Source organism: Brachyistius frenatus, unplaced genomic scaffold (assembly GCF_029030835.1).
Source record: "Brachyistius frenatus isolate BFR_SWC_R1_liver_20210118 unplaced genomic scaffold, ASM2903083v1 Contig_445, whole genome shotgun sequence".
NCBI lineage: Eukaryota > Metazoa > Chordata > Actinopteri > Embiotocidae > Brachyistius > Brachyistius frenatus.
The window spans coordinates 54426-72408 of NW_027211044.1; the positions used below are offsets into that span (position 1 = coordinate 54426).

Genomic DNA, 17983 nt, shown 5'->3' on the forward strand with positions numbered 1-17983 from the left:
CACACACACACACAGACAGACAGACAGACAGACACACACACACACACACACACACACACACACACACACACACACACACACACAGACAGACAGACACACACAGACACACACACACACACACACACACACACACACACACACACACACACACACACACACACACACACACACACACACAGACACACACACACACACACACACACACACACACACACACACACACACACACACACACACACACACACACACACACACACAGGATGCTCCCCGTTTCCCTACATTAAAACCTCAGGACACTTTTTCTAATGAGAGCTCCCACAATGCATCTCTCAGTCTTTGATGCCAGTTTCTAATGAAACAGACTGTGAATGTAGTCTGGAAGGTTTCACAGCGACTCTGAGAGCAGACCAATCAGAGACCAGTGTCAGTAACTCTAGGTCTGGTAAAACCGGGGTACTTACAACCCCTCATAACCAAACAAATTCTTGAAATAATATATCAACAGAAGTGAATCAATACTACTTCTTAAATAAATAAAAAACAGAACATCACATTGATTTATTTTGTCTCAGAAACTTGGCTGCAGCAGGAAGAATATGTCAGTCTTAATGAATCAACTCCTCCCTGTCATATTAATAATCACATACCTCAAAGTTGTGGTTGGAGTCTTCCACTCAAGCTCATCGATGAAACCAAGACCTCAACTTAGTTATCACTCACTAGAAAGCTTTTCTCTTTGTATCTCAGACCAGAACAGTGAAACACACAAAAATAGTTCTATTTACATTTAACTCATTATTAGACTCTTAAAATGTAGATGAACCCACTCACTGTTATAATCACAGCCTCCATCTTGTTCTGATTTATGGTGCAGAAACTGGTCATTTAATAGTTTCCTTAAACACTTGTTTGTCTGACTATTTTTGACTTCCACGTGGAGATGCTCCCTCTCCTCTCCTCCCACATGTGGGTCATCCTGTTGATGGTGCTGCAACCTCTCTGGGTCCGACACACCACAATGAAAAAGACCATAATAAATCAGAGGAGGCTGGTTCCTTGGTACAATGTGCAATAGTGAAAGTAAAGTAATGTAACTTATTACATTCCATTACTTTTCTCACAAATGTTGTTGTCTGAACAGTAAAGCTGAAAAGTCCTACAAACTAAATGTGAAGGAGTCGGTTTAAACCTGCCAACAGAACTAAACACTGAATACTGTCAACATTTTGTTAAAGTTCTTTAATAGAACTTTAATTAAGATTAAAATGGTTTGATTTTAAAGCACAAATCACAGATCAGAGCTCAAAAATGTTGCTGAAACTTTTTTAAATTCATCTTAATCTTTGGATCAGTCTCAGAGTAATTCATTGATTTGATTGGCAGACGAGAGGCGGTGTGAATTTAACAGAACCGATCGGAAACAAGTTTCATCCTTAATGAACAGAGTCTGTTCAGACGGAGACAGAAGACGTTCCTGCAGGAAAAAGTATGCAAAAAAACTGAATTAATATTACTTTCAAAATAAAAGCTGTTTACCAAAGAGAATATATTCTAACGTAACCTATTTGTAATCACCAACATTTTGAAATGTAACTGTCAATTATTATATATTTTTTCTCAGTGGCTGATTTCAATTACTTTTATTTTGTAATTTAATAACTTAACTTGTTAAATGTTACTACACATTCCACAACATGGTATATTAAAGAGCCACCAACACTAACTGTAGTCTTTCATTAAACAAAATATACAGACTTGTGAGATCTTGAAACATTTTCAGAGCAGAGACAACATTGTGTAGCTTTACCTAAAACATGACATGTAGTATGAGGTGGATTATGAGAGTAAAATACCCAAATATTTAGTTATCTGAAGTAAAACCATAGCTTGAAAGACTTTCATGTTATCAATAACAAACAGGCAAACTGAACATCATGTATGTTTCAGGTTTATTTGAAATACAATCAGAGGATTGTAGTACAGAAAATTAAATACTGCATTAAGGTCTGTTTATAGAGAACGAGAGTTAAAAACATCTGAAGAGTTAAAGTCCTGTAGTCCTGCATCAGGTTGTTAAGAAAGGGGATAAATGTGAATTAAAGCTGATGTTTTCAGTGCTGCTGGTTTTTATTGCTGAATAGTCACTGAGCCACATCCACGATGAAGAAGTCTGTAAGTCCGAGTCGTGGCTTCAGTCACACTGATCGAGGTTACACTTCCAAATCAGAAAGAGAGGTAAAGATTTACAATAAGGGTACATTAATTAAGCTGAATGTAGTAATCAGCATCAACTCACTGTTAATTAAACATTACAGAATTAAAAAATATTCCTATATTTCATGCAGCAGCCTCACAGACTTCTGATGATCTCTTACCAACATTCAGGAATGACGGTTTGTAGAGGAAAGGACCGACAGATTAGTTAAACAACTTCACTGAATCAGAACAAACGTTCCACAGAGGATTCACTGGATCTGAGCAGAAGCACCAGATAATGTCTGTGATGTGTCTCCGTGGAGACGGACTCAGACTGAAGAGCTCAGCTCCTCACTGCTTCGGGGGTTTGCTGCCGTCTGGGACACCTGTGGGGAATAAAACAGAAACCTCTTCTTGAAGCTGTTCATTAAAGTCATCACCTCTTCTTCTCTGTCTGATTTTCCCGCTCTGTGATCACCTGCTCGTCGATGCACCTGAACTGCCAGTTCCAGCGTGTGTTGTAGAGGAAAGGTCGGAGGTCGAAGCGGTTGTCGTCGGGACTGTAGCTCTCGGCGTGGTAAGCCGGCGTCACCGTGGTCATCTTGTGGCGGTTCACCGAGTACATCCTGAAGAAGTGTTTTACTTTCTGGGCCACCTGAACGAACACGACCACACACACACGATTCATTCTCAGCGTTTCCATGACGACAGTGACGTGTCACAGCGTGACGGCGCTGACTGACCTCTGAGGGGGACAGAGCATCCCTCCACAGGTGGAGGAGTTTACAGAACATGCTGAACGGGCCGCACTTGGAGATCTTCCTCAGGCGTCCGATCACAGACAACTCGGAGTACGTCATCCCCATGTCGGCCTGCAGGGGGCAGAGTGGTGGTTAGAGACAGAAAGGCAGAGCTGCTGCTCACAGACGGACGTCAGCTGTCAGGGGCAACTTCTGCCAGACTGAAGTACAAACTTTATATGTCACACAAACAGAGACCTGATGTGAATATAATGAAGTGTTTCTGCGTGAGTTAGAGGTCATCCTGTTATCAGTCTGACAGATCAGAGCGCCACATCCTGGAACTTTGGCTTCCAGCGAGTCCTTCGCCGTGAACTTTAATGCAAAATATCAGTACAAAACCAAACTACCAGAGTTATATGATTTTATAAATGATGATTATTTAAAGCAGTTAGTTCAAAGCAGAAGTTTCCAGAACCTCCTGCGGTTCTCCGATGCTGACGATGCAGCATGTGGGATTGTTTTCCTCCAGAAGGGGGCGTGGTAATGTCGCTCTGATCTTTTTCATGTTTAGTGACATCAGTTATTAGAGCCCGAGCACCGAGCATCGGTGTGAAGCCCTGTTGTTGTTTTTCATAAAAATGTTCTCATTCTTGGACGTTCTTCTTCTTCTTACGTGAAGTGATTTTCCTTTTTGGAATCTTCATCATATTCAAAAACTCATGAACGTGGAAACACATTTGTCTCCCGGCGAAAAATTTTGTGCCAAACGTCTCGAGAGCGCCCCCTACAGAGATGCCCCGGCGGCCACATTTACCTAAATTCACCAAATCCGGTGGACACGTGCATCACACCTGGACGCACTAAAAAGTTACATTGCATCATTACTCAACTCGACAGGAAGTCCACCATTTTGAATTTAGTGGCCATTTTGGGCAATTCTGACACGTTGTACTTTGTCGAACTCCTCCGAGGGATTTTGTCCGACCGACTTAAATTTAGTTTCTATGGATAGAAAACATGTTTGGGATTAAAAGTTATCAAAATAATTCGTTTTCATCGACGTGTGTGCCCGTGAGAGGCGGCCATTTTGAGCATCTCGCCATGAAACTAGGAGTTACTTTAAATCTTACGTACATGGACCGACCTTCTCCAAACATCACAGGTATGATAACAGCCCCGCCCTGAAGACCCCTGTGGGGTAATATTCGCTCATAGTCATAGCGCCCCCTGTTGGCCACTGGAAATGACACTTTTCATACTTTCACATTCTACGTCGAGCTGGTTGATCCCATGAACCTAAAGTCGGGTCACAATAACCTAAACATGTAGTTGATGATATATTGAGACATTCTTTCGACTTTGTCAATGGGCGTCGCTGTGACGATGCGGCAAAGTTGGATGTCTCGCTGTGACACAGGAAGTTGATGTTTAAGGTCAAAGGATGCTTGAAACCTCACGAAACGTGTCACATACATCCGGCTTGGTGAGACTATACATGTGATGTGTTTTGCGAGTGGGCGTGGCCAAACGGCTCGCCAGCACCCCCTGCTGGAGACAGGAAACGAGACAAAAATAGCAACTTTAAGCGGGGATACCCAGTCCGTCGTGTGAGGGTCACACTGATGTGTTTGATCAGTCAGATCTCTCCGTCGCCACGTCACTCTCATCCACTCAAAGTCTCATTGTAGTAGTTCAAATAAAATGAACTCTCAATCAGAAACTATTTAGTTATTATCTATTTCTATATAAATGATCTAAAACTTCCCGAGGTGACATCAGCTCATTGCAGCAGTAACGTGACCGCTGGGGCCTTTTGATGGTGCCTCACCTCGTCTGTCTGTGACACCTGTCCGTCCGTCAGCGGCTCCAGCTCGGCGGTGGGCGGAGCTGCCAGGATGCTGCAGAGGAAACCACAACCGCTGACAAACTGAACTGAAAACCACACGAGATGCTCCGCTCTCACCAACCGACTTCTGTGTGAAACGATGCATGTTTCTCCTGCAGGTATGTTACCACGCCGACAGAGTTCAGTCAGCTGAGCTCACCCTCTCAGAGCAGGAAGCTGGAACTGCTCCACACAGTACAGCAGGAAGCTCTTCAGGTCCGTCTTGCTGACGCCTCCGATCGGGTTGATGTCGGCACTGGAGCAGTCGTATTTGGTGAAGTAGCCCGTCAGGCTGAGGAGGAACCGTCAGAGAACACATCAGATAATCAGATCGTGTTTTAGTGGACCAGTACCAGCAGTGTTGCATCATCACGTGCAGCACAGTTCATGCTGCGGCCATTTTAAAGTGTGTTTTCTCTTCATGAGTCCCCCGTTTCCAAAAAAGTTATGACACAAACAAACATAAATAAAAACAGAAGAGGATGATTTGCAGATCACATAAACGCATATTTAATTTAAAATAGACCAAAGACAACATATCAAATGTTGAAACTGAGAAAATGTAGTTTTATAAAAAAATATCTGCTCATTTTGAATTTGATGGCAGCAACACGTTTAAAAAAAATTGTGACAGTTTGAACAAAAGAATGGAAAAGTTGTGTAACGCTAAAAGAAACACCTGGTGGAACATCTGACAACTAATCAGGTTACCATGGCAACAGATCAGTAAGATGATTGGGTATAAAAGATGATTTCAGAGAGGCAGAGTCTCTCAGCAATGAAGATGGGGAGAGGTTCACCACTCTGAAAGACTGTGTTGGAAAATAGTTCAACAATCTAAGAATAATGTTCCTCAACGTCAAACTACAAAGAATTAGTGGATTTCATCGTCTACGGTTCATAATATCATTAAAAGATTCAGAGAATCTGGAGAAATCTCTGAACACAAGGGACAAGGCTGGAAACCAATATTGGATGGTGGTGATCTTCGGGCCCTCAGGCAGCACTGCATTAAAAACACACTATTCTGGATTGGAAATCACTGCATGGGCTCAGGAACACTTGTGGAAACCATCGTCTGTGAACACAGTTCATCGCTGTGTCCACAAATGCAGGTTAAAACTCTCCAAAGAAGAAACCAGATAGAAACATGATCCAGAAACACCGCGGCAGATTTCAACATTTTATATTTTGTTTTCAGTCTATCTGCAATAAAATATGAGTTTATGTGATTTGCAAATCATCACATTCTGTTTTTATTTACATTTCACACAGTGTCTCAACTTGTTGGTTGTAGCACTGTTCCATCGACTGCTTCATTATGAAACACGTCTGCACTGAAGCTCCTTCATTTGATAGTTTGAACAGTTCAGATGAAGTGAATCCTCCCTGGTGGTGCCGTCACGTAGAGAAGTGAAGTTCTGCTCACCGTCAGGTTACCGTCGACTGAAACACACCAGCAGCTTCACCAATGAGCCCAAAATATTCTGAGCCCTCACTGATGAAGCAAATAATCTGAAGCCGGCTGCACACGTGATGGTCTGCAGGGCCGCTGAACAGTCGGGTAGCAACATACGCTCAGACTACCGGGTCTAAAGGGCTCGTGTGTCTCAGGAGGATGTTCAGGAACAAGTCGGATCAACTACAGCTTCATCATGCAGGGGCGACGGCGGTGGAGCCGACAGGGGGGCAGACAGGGGGGCCGACATGTCACTCAGTGTTTGGTCTCATGAAGGTATTTATGTTTCATTTATGGACTTAATTTCAGAAAGAATAATTCATCACCTCTCATCTACGTTGGCAGAACCCAGAACCAGCAGACCACCAGGCTGGCCGCGGGACCACAGACCCAGCTGGGCAAACAGGTAGGCCAGAACCATCCGGACCCGGGCCTAGAACACACACACACAAACACACGAACACACACGAACACGCACACACACGAATACACACACACGAATACACACACACGAATACACACACACACACACACACACACACACACACACACACACACACACACACACACACACACACACACACACACACACACACACACAGGAAGTGAATAAGAGTGTGACTGATAGAATCTACTGAGTCACACTGTGGTCAAAGTGTTAGAGAGAGAACTGAAACAAAGAGTGAAGAAGAAGAAGAAAGTAGATAGACAGAGAGACACAGAGACGGAGACACAGAGAGACAGAGGGACAAAGAGACGGAGAGACAGAGAGACGGAGAGACAGAGGGACAGAGAGATGGAGAGACACAGAGACGGAGAGACAGAGACAGAGGGACAGAGAGACAAAGACGGAGAGACAAAGGGACAGAGAGACGGAGAGACAGAAAGACAGAGAGACTGAGAGATGGAGAGACAGAGACAGAGACAGACTAGTGTCTGACCTGCACGTTCTGCAGAGCCAAGTTCTCTCTGTGACTTCCTCCATTAGCACGAAACTGAGGCTGCCGCCCAGTAACCACGGAGAAGATACCCAGAATGCCTTTCACCGCCATGTCTATGTTAATGTTCATGTGTGTGCTGCAAACCGAGACACAGAACACGCATGAAGACGCATGAACACAGTATAATGATTGATCAGCAGATACTCACCATGATTATCATTATGATTATCATTATTATTATGCTGATGATGCTGATGACGATGATGATGTTGATGATGATGATGATGCCGGCCTACCTCCCGATCTGAGCCGCCAGGTCTCTGGCTCTGCTGCAGGTGTCCTCGGAGGAGTTTTCACTGGCCATGTAGCAGGTGGTGAGGACGCGTCCACAGAGCTCAGTGGGGAGCAGCGGACGGTAGGAGGCGTCTCCAACCAGCCGGCGGACGTCCTGCAGGACCTGGGGGTCTGACGGGGGGGACGGGGGTGAGGTGAGAGGGGACGGGGGGGCTTCTTTACAACACAGCCTCAAACACTTTTATAGATATTTTAATTTGGTAAAAAGACTCACTAACATCAAACTCTGAAGATTCATGACCCAAAGACACAAAATCTAAATCTCACACACGCCTGCTTCTGAGCCTCACACATGCCCAAGCCTCATTTCCACCACAAACACAAAGGTGATACAGAATTTAACTGTCACACTTCCACGATTAACATCAGTCTTTACTACTGAAACCGATTTTACTCATTAAAGTACTTCACAGTTGATGAAAAATCTCACAGGCAAACATCACTCATTTAAAGTGAATATTTGATATCATCATCATGACATCACATCCTGCTCATCACTAGAAATATCACTCCACCTCCTCAATGGGAAAATAGAATTAGAATAGAGTTTCATATAATATGTAATCTAATGTAGTTTCTACTTGTTATAGATCTATTAAATGACCCATTTGGTGAAGTCGGGTCTCTTTTGGGTCCTTTTTGGTCGCTCTGAGCACCCGTACCGTAACACCACGGATAGTCACGCACTTACAATCCTAGTGGAGGCTAGCTGGACCGGTTTGGTTTGAACACATGACACGGAGCTAAAATGTTAAAAACACATGAGAACATGGATATCTTTGTTCATCACATATCTTTGTTCATCAGATATCGTAGTTGATCAGATATCTTTGTTTATCACGTCTTTGTTTATCAGATAGCTTTGTTCATTGGATATCTTTGTTCATCAGATTTGATCAGATATCTTTGTTCATCACATATCTTTGTTTATCAGATATCTTTGTTTATCAGATATCTTTGTTCATCAGACATCTTTGTTCATCAAATATATCTTTGTTCATCAGATATCTTTGTTCATCGGATTTTATCACATATCTTTGTTCATCACATATCTTTGTTTATCAGATATCTTTGTTCATCAGATATCTTTGTTCATCAAATATATTTTTGTTCATCAGATATCTTTGTTCATCGGATTTTATCGGATATCTTTGTTCATCAGATATCATCCAGGTTGTGTTGTTGTCGTTGTTGTCGTGAGTGATTGTGATAGTGTGTTTGAACCCTGCAGGTTGTTTTCAGGTTATTTTCTCGACCTCCACATTTAAGCTCATATCCTGGTTGTTGTTGTTGTTGTTGTTGTTACCCATTCATGGTGTATCTTGTTTTTTTCAGGACAGTCGAGCCGATCCTTTCCTTATTTAATTTGATAACACTTAGAGATGTTTCATATTAGTGTTGTGGAATTGTTATGTTTGTGGAGATATCTTGTGTAGTCAGGTGATGAACCCCATGTTGGAGACAGTAGAGGTCAGCTGTGATTTAAAAACTGGACTAACTGAAGAGTGCTTGTGGAACAGAGAAACAACAGATATGATCAGAAAGGCTCCGTTCTGCTCTTGATGTTGATATTCAGGATGTTGTGACGTGATCAGGACTTTGGGAATCATTTCATTAAGAGCAGCGAGGGAGGAGATGAGGGGAACGACAACGCAACTTCAACTCTGACTTTCTCTGCAACGCTTCGTCACACAGACGAGACACCGATATTTCTGGAAAGCTCGAGTCGTGCAGAGTCACCAGAGAAATGTTGCATCGCTCTGTGATGAAAACTCGCTGCTCTATTGAAGCGAGAAGAAGAGGAGTGAATGAAAGAGCAGCGTACTCACTGCCGTCCTGGACGGCCTGGCAGAGCAGCACACACATGGAGTGGACGATACAGGCGGTGGAGGAGCTGTCCACGCCGCCGCTCAGCGGCAGCAGGAAACCAGCCTGGAACCACATCCACAACCACAACCATCACAGTCTAAAGATTCTCCTCAGCGTTAGTTAGTGTCTCCTACAGCAGAGGTCCTCCTCACCTGACCGCTCCTCCTCAGGTAGTCCCACAGCCAGCAGGCCGGCCCTAGACTGGACAACAGCTGGCAGCTTCACTTTCTGGTGTTTGTCAAGAATAAAAAACTGAACTGAATGTCTGTCATACCTGATCTCCTCCTCTGGTGTGTGGAAGAGCCATCTGATTGGTTGGTGGGTGGGGAGGTGGACATCATCACAGGTGGACAGAGAGAAGTCCACTTTGATCCTGTGACACGGTTTAGGCTCCGCCTCCTTCGACAGAGAGAAAGTGACACTTATGATAAAAAAAATTAAATTAAAAAAAGAACAATGACATTTTGGAGCCACTTGATGGAGTCAGGAAAAATATCTGGACTGAAACAAATCACGTCAAAGTAAACATGAAAATAATCCCAAACTCACAAATAATACAAATAAATAAATAAAATAAACTATAAAATTATAAAAACTCGTCACCATAAATTACACCTTTAAGAACAAATCTAAGAAAAAACACAAGATCTTGTTGAATGAGGCCCAATTGTGTATCATTATTATTATTATTATTATGATTATTATTATTATTATGAATAAATTCATTATTGTACCTTTGATGAACATCTGGACAACTCTAAGAGTAAACCGTCGGTTACCACGGTGAGACTGATGTCATCACTGTGATGTTCAGCAGGTAAAATGTCGGTCGTGTTCACGCTCCTTCTTTATTTGGTGAAAGGAATTGAATGTGTGAGCTGATCGCAGCTGCTGATGTCGGAAAATAAAAATCAGCGAAAGCAAACCAAAAGCAGCGGTGCATCATGGGAAGTCTCACCATGCGAGGCTGACACACTTCTCCTCTGTAGCTTCGAACATCCTCCAGATCCAGAGTGGCTGTAATCACCTCCTGCAACACAGAATCAGATCAGAGACACACGGCCGTGGAAGCAGGAGGGTTCTGGATCTGGTCCTGGTTCTGGTTCTGGTCCCGGTCCTGGTTCTGGTTCCTGTCTCATCAGTACGTACCACATCGCTGAGGGAGAACTGCGCTCCCTGAGCCACGATGTCTCCGTTGATGGCCACCGTGGCACAGCCGTCGTAGTAGACGCGGTCTCCATCGCAGCCCCGCTGGTTGGCGTACAGGTAGATGCCTCCGCTCTGTAACCATGACGATAGAGTCAAACTACAGCGTTCAGACAAGCAGTGAACCACTGGGACAAAGTTGATCATCATCAGGTCCTGAGTTCCACCTGTTGTTGTTGTTGTTGTTGTTTCACCTGAAACTATCAGACACAACATCACAGTTTAGGAAACATTTCTGGGGAACAGAAATAATCAGGGGAGGAGGAGGAGGAGTGAGGAGGGAGGAGGAGGAGTGAGGAGGAGAAGGAGGATTGAGGAGGAGGAGTGAAGAAGAAGAAGAGTGAGGAGAAGGAGGAGTGAGGAGAAGGAGGAGTGAGGCGGAAGAGTGAGGAGGAGGGGTGAGGATGGGGAGTGAGGAGGAGGAGTGAGGAGGAAGAGTGAGGAGGAGGAGGAGGAGGAGTGAGGAGAAGGAGGAGTGAGGAGGAGTGAGGCGGAAGAGTGAGGAGGAGGGGTGAGGATGGGGAGTGAGGAGGAGGGTGAGGAGGAAGAGTGAGGAGGAGGAGGAGGAGGAGGAGAGGAGGAGTGAGGAGGGGTGAGGAGGAAGAGTGAGGAGGAGGGGTGAGGAGGGGTGAGGAGGAGGAGTGAGGAGAAGGAGGAGTAAGGAGTAGTGAGGAGGAAGAGTGAGGAGGAGGAGGATTGAGGAGAAGAGGAGGAGTGAGGAGAAGGAGGAGTGAGGCGGAAGAGTGAGGAGGAGGGGTGAGGACAGGGAGTGAGGAGGAAGAGTGAGGAGGAGGAGTGAAGAGGAAGAGTGAGGAGAAGGAGGAGTGAGGAGAAGGAGGAGTGAGGCGGAAGAGTGAGGAGGAGGGGTGAGGAGGAAGAGTGAGGAGAAAGAGTGAGGAGAAAGAGTGAGGAGGAGGGGTGAGGAGTGGTTAGGAGGAAGAGTGAGGAGGAAGAGTAAGGAGGAGGGGTGAAGAGGGGTGAGGAGGGGTGAGGAGGAGTGAGGAAGAAGAGTGAGGAGGAAGAAGAAGAGGAGGAGGGGGTGAGGAGGAAGAGTGAGGAGGAGGAAGAGAGGAGGAGGAGGAGGAGGAGTGAGCAGGAGTGAGGAGGAGGAGTGAGGAGGAGTGAGGAGGAACAGTGAGGAGGAGAAGGAGTGAGGAGAAGGAGGAGTGAGGAGGAGGAGTGAAGAGGAAGAGTGAGGAGAAGGAGGAGTGAGGAGAAGGAGGAGTGAGGCGGAAGAGTGAGGAGGAGGGATGAGGAGGAAAAGTGAGGAGGAAGAGTGAGGAGGAGGACGGGTGAGGAGGAGAAGATGAAGAGATGAAGATGAAGACCAGTTCCTCATCATGGTTTGATCCTCCTGCACCGTAGTCTCAGAACGTATTAATCTCCCCTCGTATATCAAAGTGCTCCTTGTTCTGATGAATAAGACTCCAGTGTGACGGTTGTGAATGTTGGAGCTCCTGCTGACCTCCTGCTGAGCTCCTGCTGAGTGTTACCTTGGTGGTGGCGGACCGGATCAGGTCCAGTCTCTGCTCCGCCTTCCGGAGCTCGTGGTGGCTCGCAGACGAGTTGGTGAAGATTTCCACTCCGTCCAGACCCATCTGGACATGTGGACTGAGGAGGAGAGCAGATTCAGTCATTGTACCAACACCTCCTCCACGGCCCGACACCTCCTCTACATTACCGACACCTCCTCCACGGCCCGACACCTCCTCTACATTACCGACACCTCCTCTACGGGCCCGATACCTCCTCCATGGGCCCGACACCTCCTCTACATTACCGACACCTCCTCCACGGCCCGACACCTCCTCTACATTACCGACACCTCCTCTACGGGCCGACACCTCCGCTACATTACCGACACCTCCTCTACGGGCCCGATACCTCCTCCATGGGCCTGACACCTCCTCTACATTACCGACACCTCCTCTACGGGCCCGACACCTCCTCTACATTACCGACACCTCCTCCACGGGCCGACACCTCCTCTACATTACCGACACCTCCTCCACGGGCCGACACCTCCTCTACATTACCGACACCTCCTCTACGGGCCGACACCTCCTCTACATTACCGACACCTCCTCCACGGGCCCGGTATCAGCCTCCTCTCTACCTGCTGGGGCTCCAGAGCTCGGCGCAGATCTCCGTGCCGATGCAGGTGTCCTTGGTGGACAGCACACAGTCTCCGAACGGGACGGTGTCCTGAAAAGGACGGAGACACGGGGCGATAAAAACAGAGCCTGAAGACATAATCACTAATGAAGGTCCGTTTCTGAAACAGTGATGTTGTCCTCGGTCTCAGCACAGAACCCGTCTGTCCTCTCTGAGGAGAGAATCTTTTACCTGGCCGGTAACCTCCTGGATCATTCTGGGCAGAAAATACTCCTCCACCTGCCTTCAGGACACAAACGGAGAGAAACCATCATGAGACGTTATTTCACCAAGCTGAGTTACAGTAGACGTGTTGGTTTATCTTCTACTGCAGAGGAAAAAAATCAGACTGTTTCTAAAAGAGTTCGTAGCTTCAGGTCTGTAAAATGGTTCTGATCCAGAAGTGTCTAACAGCTGCAATACCAGCGAGTGCCACCAGAGGTCGGCTCCAAAAAGCCTCCGGCTCCATAGACTCCCATTCAACTTCTCTCATCAAATCCAAAGTGAATAAAATGTGTCCATCAGTTATCTCGGTGTTAATTACACTTACTGAGAAAAAACTATAGAATTAAATTCCAGATGAGCTGATTTGTTGAGACCCAACTTCCTGCCCAAAGGGAGGTTAAAGGCAAACTGATAAACATTTAATCACAAAATACAAATTATTAAGAAAACCAGCAACATGTGATTGAGAAGCCTTTTAAAACATTTAATTGGTCAAGTACTTTTTATGCTTGTTGGATTTTGAGGAGGAATCTGTGGAGTTTTAAGTGAGTTTTTTGTGGAAAATTGTGGGAATCAAAAGAATTCGCAAGTTGAGAAAAAAACTTTTTTTTTTTAATTACATTACATTTCATTTTTTTATAAGCACTACCTGATAAAGGAATAAATGTGTAATCACTTCCTGTGATAATAATCATTCTGCACATCACAGAAATATTTATTTCTAATCTTTATTTATGTATTTATTGAACTTAGAGAACCGTGGAGATAAAAGTTCCTAAAAGTTCCTAAAAGCTCCTAAAAGGTCCTAAAAGCTGCATATGTTTCCAGAACAGACCGTCTGTGACTGGAATATAAAAACAAGGACTACATCAGCTGTCAAAATAAGAGCTTTAGATGCTGTTTAATTCATGTTCATTCAACACATAGACCTGCTGGATGAAACAAACAAAGAGACGTCTCTGACAACTGGACATGTGGAGAAAACTCATTTAACATCCAGTAATATGGAATCACTTCCTTTGATCACAAACATTTAATCATCATTTTAATGTGAAGAACACATTTCCCACAAACTCCGTCACTTCCTGTTTCTCCTCTTGTTCCGGTGAACAGTTTTATTTGGTGATGAAAACAGCAGCAGAGACTTTCTGAGTTATTGTTGTTAATAAAGACAGTCTAGTTTGAAAATATTTACTTTATGTTTTAATACTTTCAGCACAGATTCTGATGACGATGATTTTTGCAAAAATATCGCGTGAATTAAAAAAATGTCAAGCTCCCGCAAATATTGTAGAGTTTGCTTGGATTTGTGTTAATTATTGCGGTTTCCTGGAGGGAGTGATTAATAATGAGAACCGGAGCCACAATAACAACAACAATTTCAAGTGATTCTAAACAAATAATCAGAGGAACAGTTTGGATGATTCAATGAGGAAACTACCTTTTTCATACCCAAAGATCAAGTGTAAAATTCACTAAAAATGAAAGTAATAAAACCTTAAGTCACTTTCTAATATATGTAAAAATACATGAATCCTCCTTCTATTAAACCCGGAGACACAAAGACGTGTGACCAACCTGCGCTGCCTCCAGGGAGAGAACCAGCGCAGCTCTCGGTAGTTTCCGTGGTTCGCCATCGCCATCTTCGGTCGGATCAGCAGGATCCTCCTGGAGAAACAGAAGCTCAGCGACGCTGTGCACTCACAGTCCCTTCGGCTACCTGGGGACAGGTGGGCCGACCTACCTGTTGAGGAACAGGACCCGGCAGTTGTAGCGCACGTTGTGGTGCATGATGGGCCTGATGGGACACGATGGGACATTTTAGGTGAAGACGTCCTAAACGTCAACGAGAACGACCGATTCACGTTTTAAAAAAGATTTATGTGGTACTGACAGCTACGCCGCGCTACCTCCTGCTGCCACTAGGTGTCTCACTCTGCTTTAAAGACAGACACTGACTGCCTACAGCAGAACACTCACATGCCCACGTCACAGATGATGTCCTGGGTGATGGGAGCCTCCAGAAGCGAGCGGAGGACCTGGAAGCTGTGGAGCAGCGTGTCCGACTCGTAGAAGTGGTCCGCGCAGCCGAACCCGCTGCCGGACACGAGGGAAGCACAAACGCACTGAAACCTCCGCAAATGGGAACATCGCCGTACAACAGGTATTTAAAATGGAAACATACAGCACATATTATGGGACGGTGGCATGTTAGCGAGACGTACCAGATCTCCAGCTCCGGACCCAGTCTGTATTTGGCTCCATGAGCTTTGGCCATCTCGATACCTGCAGAGAAACAGGCAGACGGGAGGGATTCACACCAACAACCTCTTCATTCCAACACATCGGGCTCAGACAGGTGTGCAGAAGGTACCGCTCGAATGAGCCGAGGCTGCAGCGGGATGTTGACTCCCAGCATCACACGTAAACAGGAGGGACAAATCCATCCCATCATTACACTTCTTTCAACGTGAGTCTCTTCAGAGGATTCAACAGATTCATTCCTGGACTGATGAGTTTTTACACAGAAGTCGTCTAACATGAAGTTCAGCACAACTGTAACACATAAATCCAGAGTTTGGAGTCTTTTCGGGTAACGGTAGGATTTTTACACATGCAGACATTATTATCATCATTATTATTATTATTATTATTATTATTATAAAGTCCAAGAGTCGTATTCACAAAGATTTTCAAAAACTCTTTAAATCCTCAGAGATTCTCACTGAGAATAAAAACTACTGAGGAGAGATTCCTGAACCTTCAGAGACTCTGAGTCTCTGGTCCACCCCGTTGCTAGGCGACGAAGCCTTTTAAAAGATGTGATTGGCTGATTAAAAAAAAACAACCTGCCGACCGGACAGCGACCTCCAGTGGAAGTTAGATGAAGTGCGTGTTCGTGTGATGACTGCTGATGAAGGTTGAACAGACTCCAGTCATTTCTACACTCAAACATCTTCATCACTTTCATGTCTGAGGAAGAAACTCTTCATCTTAAAGTCCTCCTCCCTGATCCGGACAGCTGATCTCCTGAGGAGCTCTCTGAACAGGTTTCATCTTTAAGGATCTACTCTGAACTTTAAGAGGAAATTATTAGAAAACGTCACAACTGGAAGAGTTTTCTTCGATTTTGGTAAAAGGAGGAATGTCATTCAGCCACTGAGTGATCCTCTAACACACTCTGACATACAAACAATCAGGTCAATAGAAAACTTTAGGATCTGTGTCACTGCAGCGACCTCTGACCTTTGACCTTCATAGTCCGATATGGAGGACATAAGAGCAGCTTACTGACAGCACAGTTATGTTTCATATTAAACATCCCATTCCCAATAAATCAAAACTCATCGATGCTGGATCAGCCAGTTTGCTGATACAAACTTTAACGTCAGCTACTTTTTGAAACATGTTACAACAGTTAAAATATGACTAAAATACACAAAATGAATCAATCACACTCAAAAATGAAAGACATTTTCCATCATTTACGTTGGAGTGACTGTTGGACAAAATCAAACATCACCAGGCCTCATATTTATGACCAAATACCTCCATATGGATATTGACTATTATCATGCAACTGACTATCGTTCATTGAGAATGTAATTCCCCATTTCGGTTTGTAGACTTTAATTGAAAGTAAACTGAAGTGAATTGGTTGTATCGCTGCTGCATTTACACATTAGAGCTGTTTTATTTTTAGCAGATAAAACCGGGATTCTAATAATGTTTGTTTGGGTTTGTTGACATTTGACTCAGGACTGAATCCAAAATAATACGTGGTAAAAAAGAGTTACAATATTACCCCCAAAATGACTTTTGCTTGTGATTTGGTGTGGAGAGTTTCATGTATGTGAACTCCTGTTCCAGGTGGTCCAACTGTTCCTGCTCTGCACAGCTCCAAAGGACCTGCTCATCAGCTGATACAAGGTTCCGGGTGGTTTTGCATAAAATCTTGATTTGGAAAATAAGTTTGTGTCAAAACGCTGCAGTGGATACGTATTTCTAACACTGGGAACTATTAAATATTCAGATGAAGTACTGACCGGAGTACTTGAGTACTACTACCACCTGAGTCCGTGCATGTTAATCTGTGAGCACGTGACCCTGCAGTCTTTAGAAAGTCCCACGTGCTGTTTTTTCAGCTTTTTCAATTCTGTGTGGTTCCGTTCAAACAGAGAGAACATATGAGTGAAGAGTTTCAGGAGGGAACACTCACTCCTCAGGATCCGCTCCGAGTTGCCCTCAAAGTCCAGAACCCACTGGTTCAGCGAGCAGGTCGCCAAAGTCACTTTCCGGCCCATTTCCTGGTTCTGCAGTTGCGAGCCGGTCACGTGGTTGATTGAGTTGCTATAAAGTTGGGTTTGTACAGAAGACTGTTGCTGCTGGCTGCCAGTACAGAGCACAGTCCGCCCTGCTTCTTCTTCTGCTGCAGCTGGAGCTGTCAGTCTGAGAGCTACTGCTGCCCCCAGTGGGGAAACACACACATTACATCAGACAGGAGTTTGCTGCTCCTGATGAAGATACTGATGAAGATCCTGATGAAGATCTGCCGTCACATCAGACACACCGTTTCACCAAAAAATATTTTCATAACTTTTCCTCCCAAAAGTCTTCAAAAAGGCGATAATAATAATTCCTTGCATTACAATACTTCCTTTGACCCCCAAATACCAGACAAAGACAGACACACCGTTCAGTAATGGACTTTATTTTTCTCCAAAACATGCACTTAGTGTGGACAGCGAGTGTAAATGGGTGAAAACAACATGGTGTCACCACTGAGGAAACGACGTGAGAGGACGGCGACCGCAGGCACCTGTTGGAGGGACGCTGTCTTCTTCCATCCCGCTTCCCATCAATCACTCGTCCCCAGAGCACTCAGGTGTGTCGCTGATCCGACCGGAGGGATGTTTCACACAGAAGCAGCAGTGGAAGCCGGACTGATCCT

General features: G+C 44.8%; 1 protein-coding gene across 2 annotated transcripts; it reads right to left on the reverse strand.

Annotated features, from left to right (window-relative positions):
- Positions 1–1937: 1937 nt before the first annotated feature.
- Positions 1938–17440, reverse strand: LOC138637222 (glutamine-dependent NAD(+) synthetase-like). Of its 2 annotated transcripts, XR_011312357.1 has the most exons (22): positions 17252–17440; positions 15258–15318; positions 15013–15129; positions 14777–14830; positions 14611–14700; positions 13000–13051; positions 12770–12858; positions 12147–12264; positions 10597–10728; positions 10406–10477; positions 9722–9846; positions 9600–9648; positions 9408–9510; positions 7521–7689; positions 7225–7360; positions 6610–6716; positions 4985–5116; positions 4768–4837; positions 2940–3068; positions 2675–2851; positions 2376–2582; positions 1938–2215 (listed from the first exon to the last, which is right to left on the reverse strand). XR_011312357.1 is itself a non-coding variant. In XM_069725742.1 (21 exons), exons 1-21 carry the CDS (start codon positions 17334–17336, stop codon positions 2526–2528), a joined length of 2124 nt encoding a protein of 707 aa, XP_069581843.1. In that variant the 5' UTR covers positions 17337–17440; the 3' UTR covers positions 1938–2525. The 2 variants fall into 2 exon arrangements, 1 of the variants encoding a protein (XP_069581843.1); XM_069725742.1 differs by having other exon boundaries at positions 1938–2582.
- Positions 17441–17983: the final 543 nt, after the last annotated feature.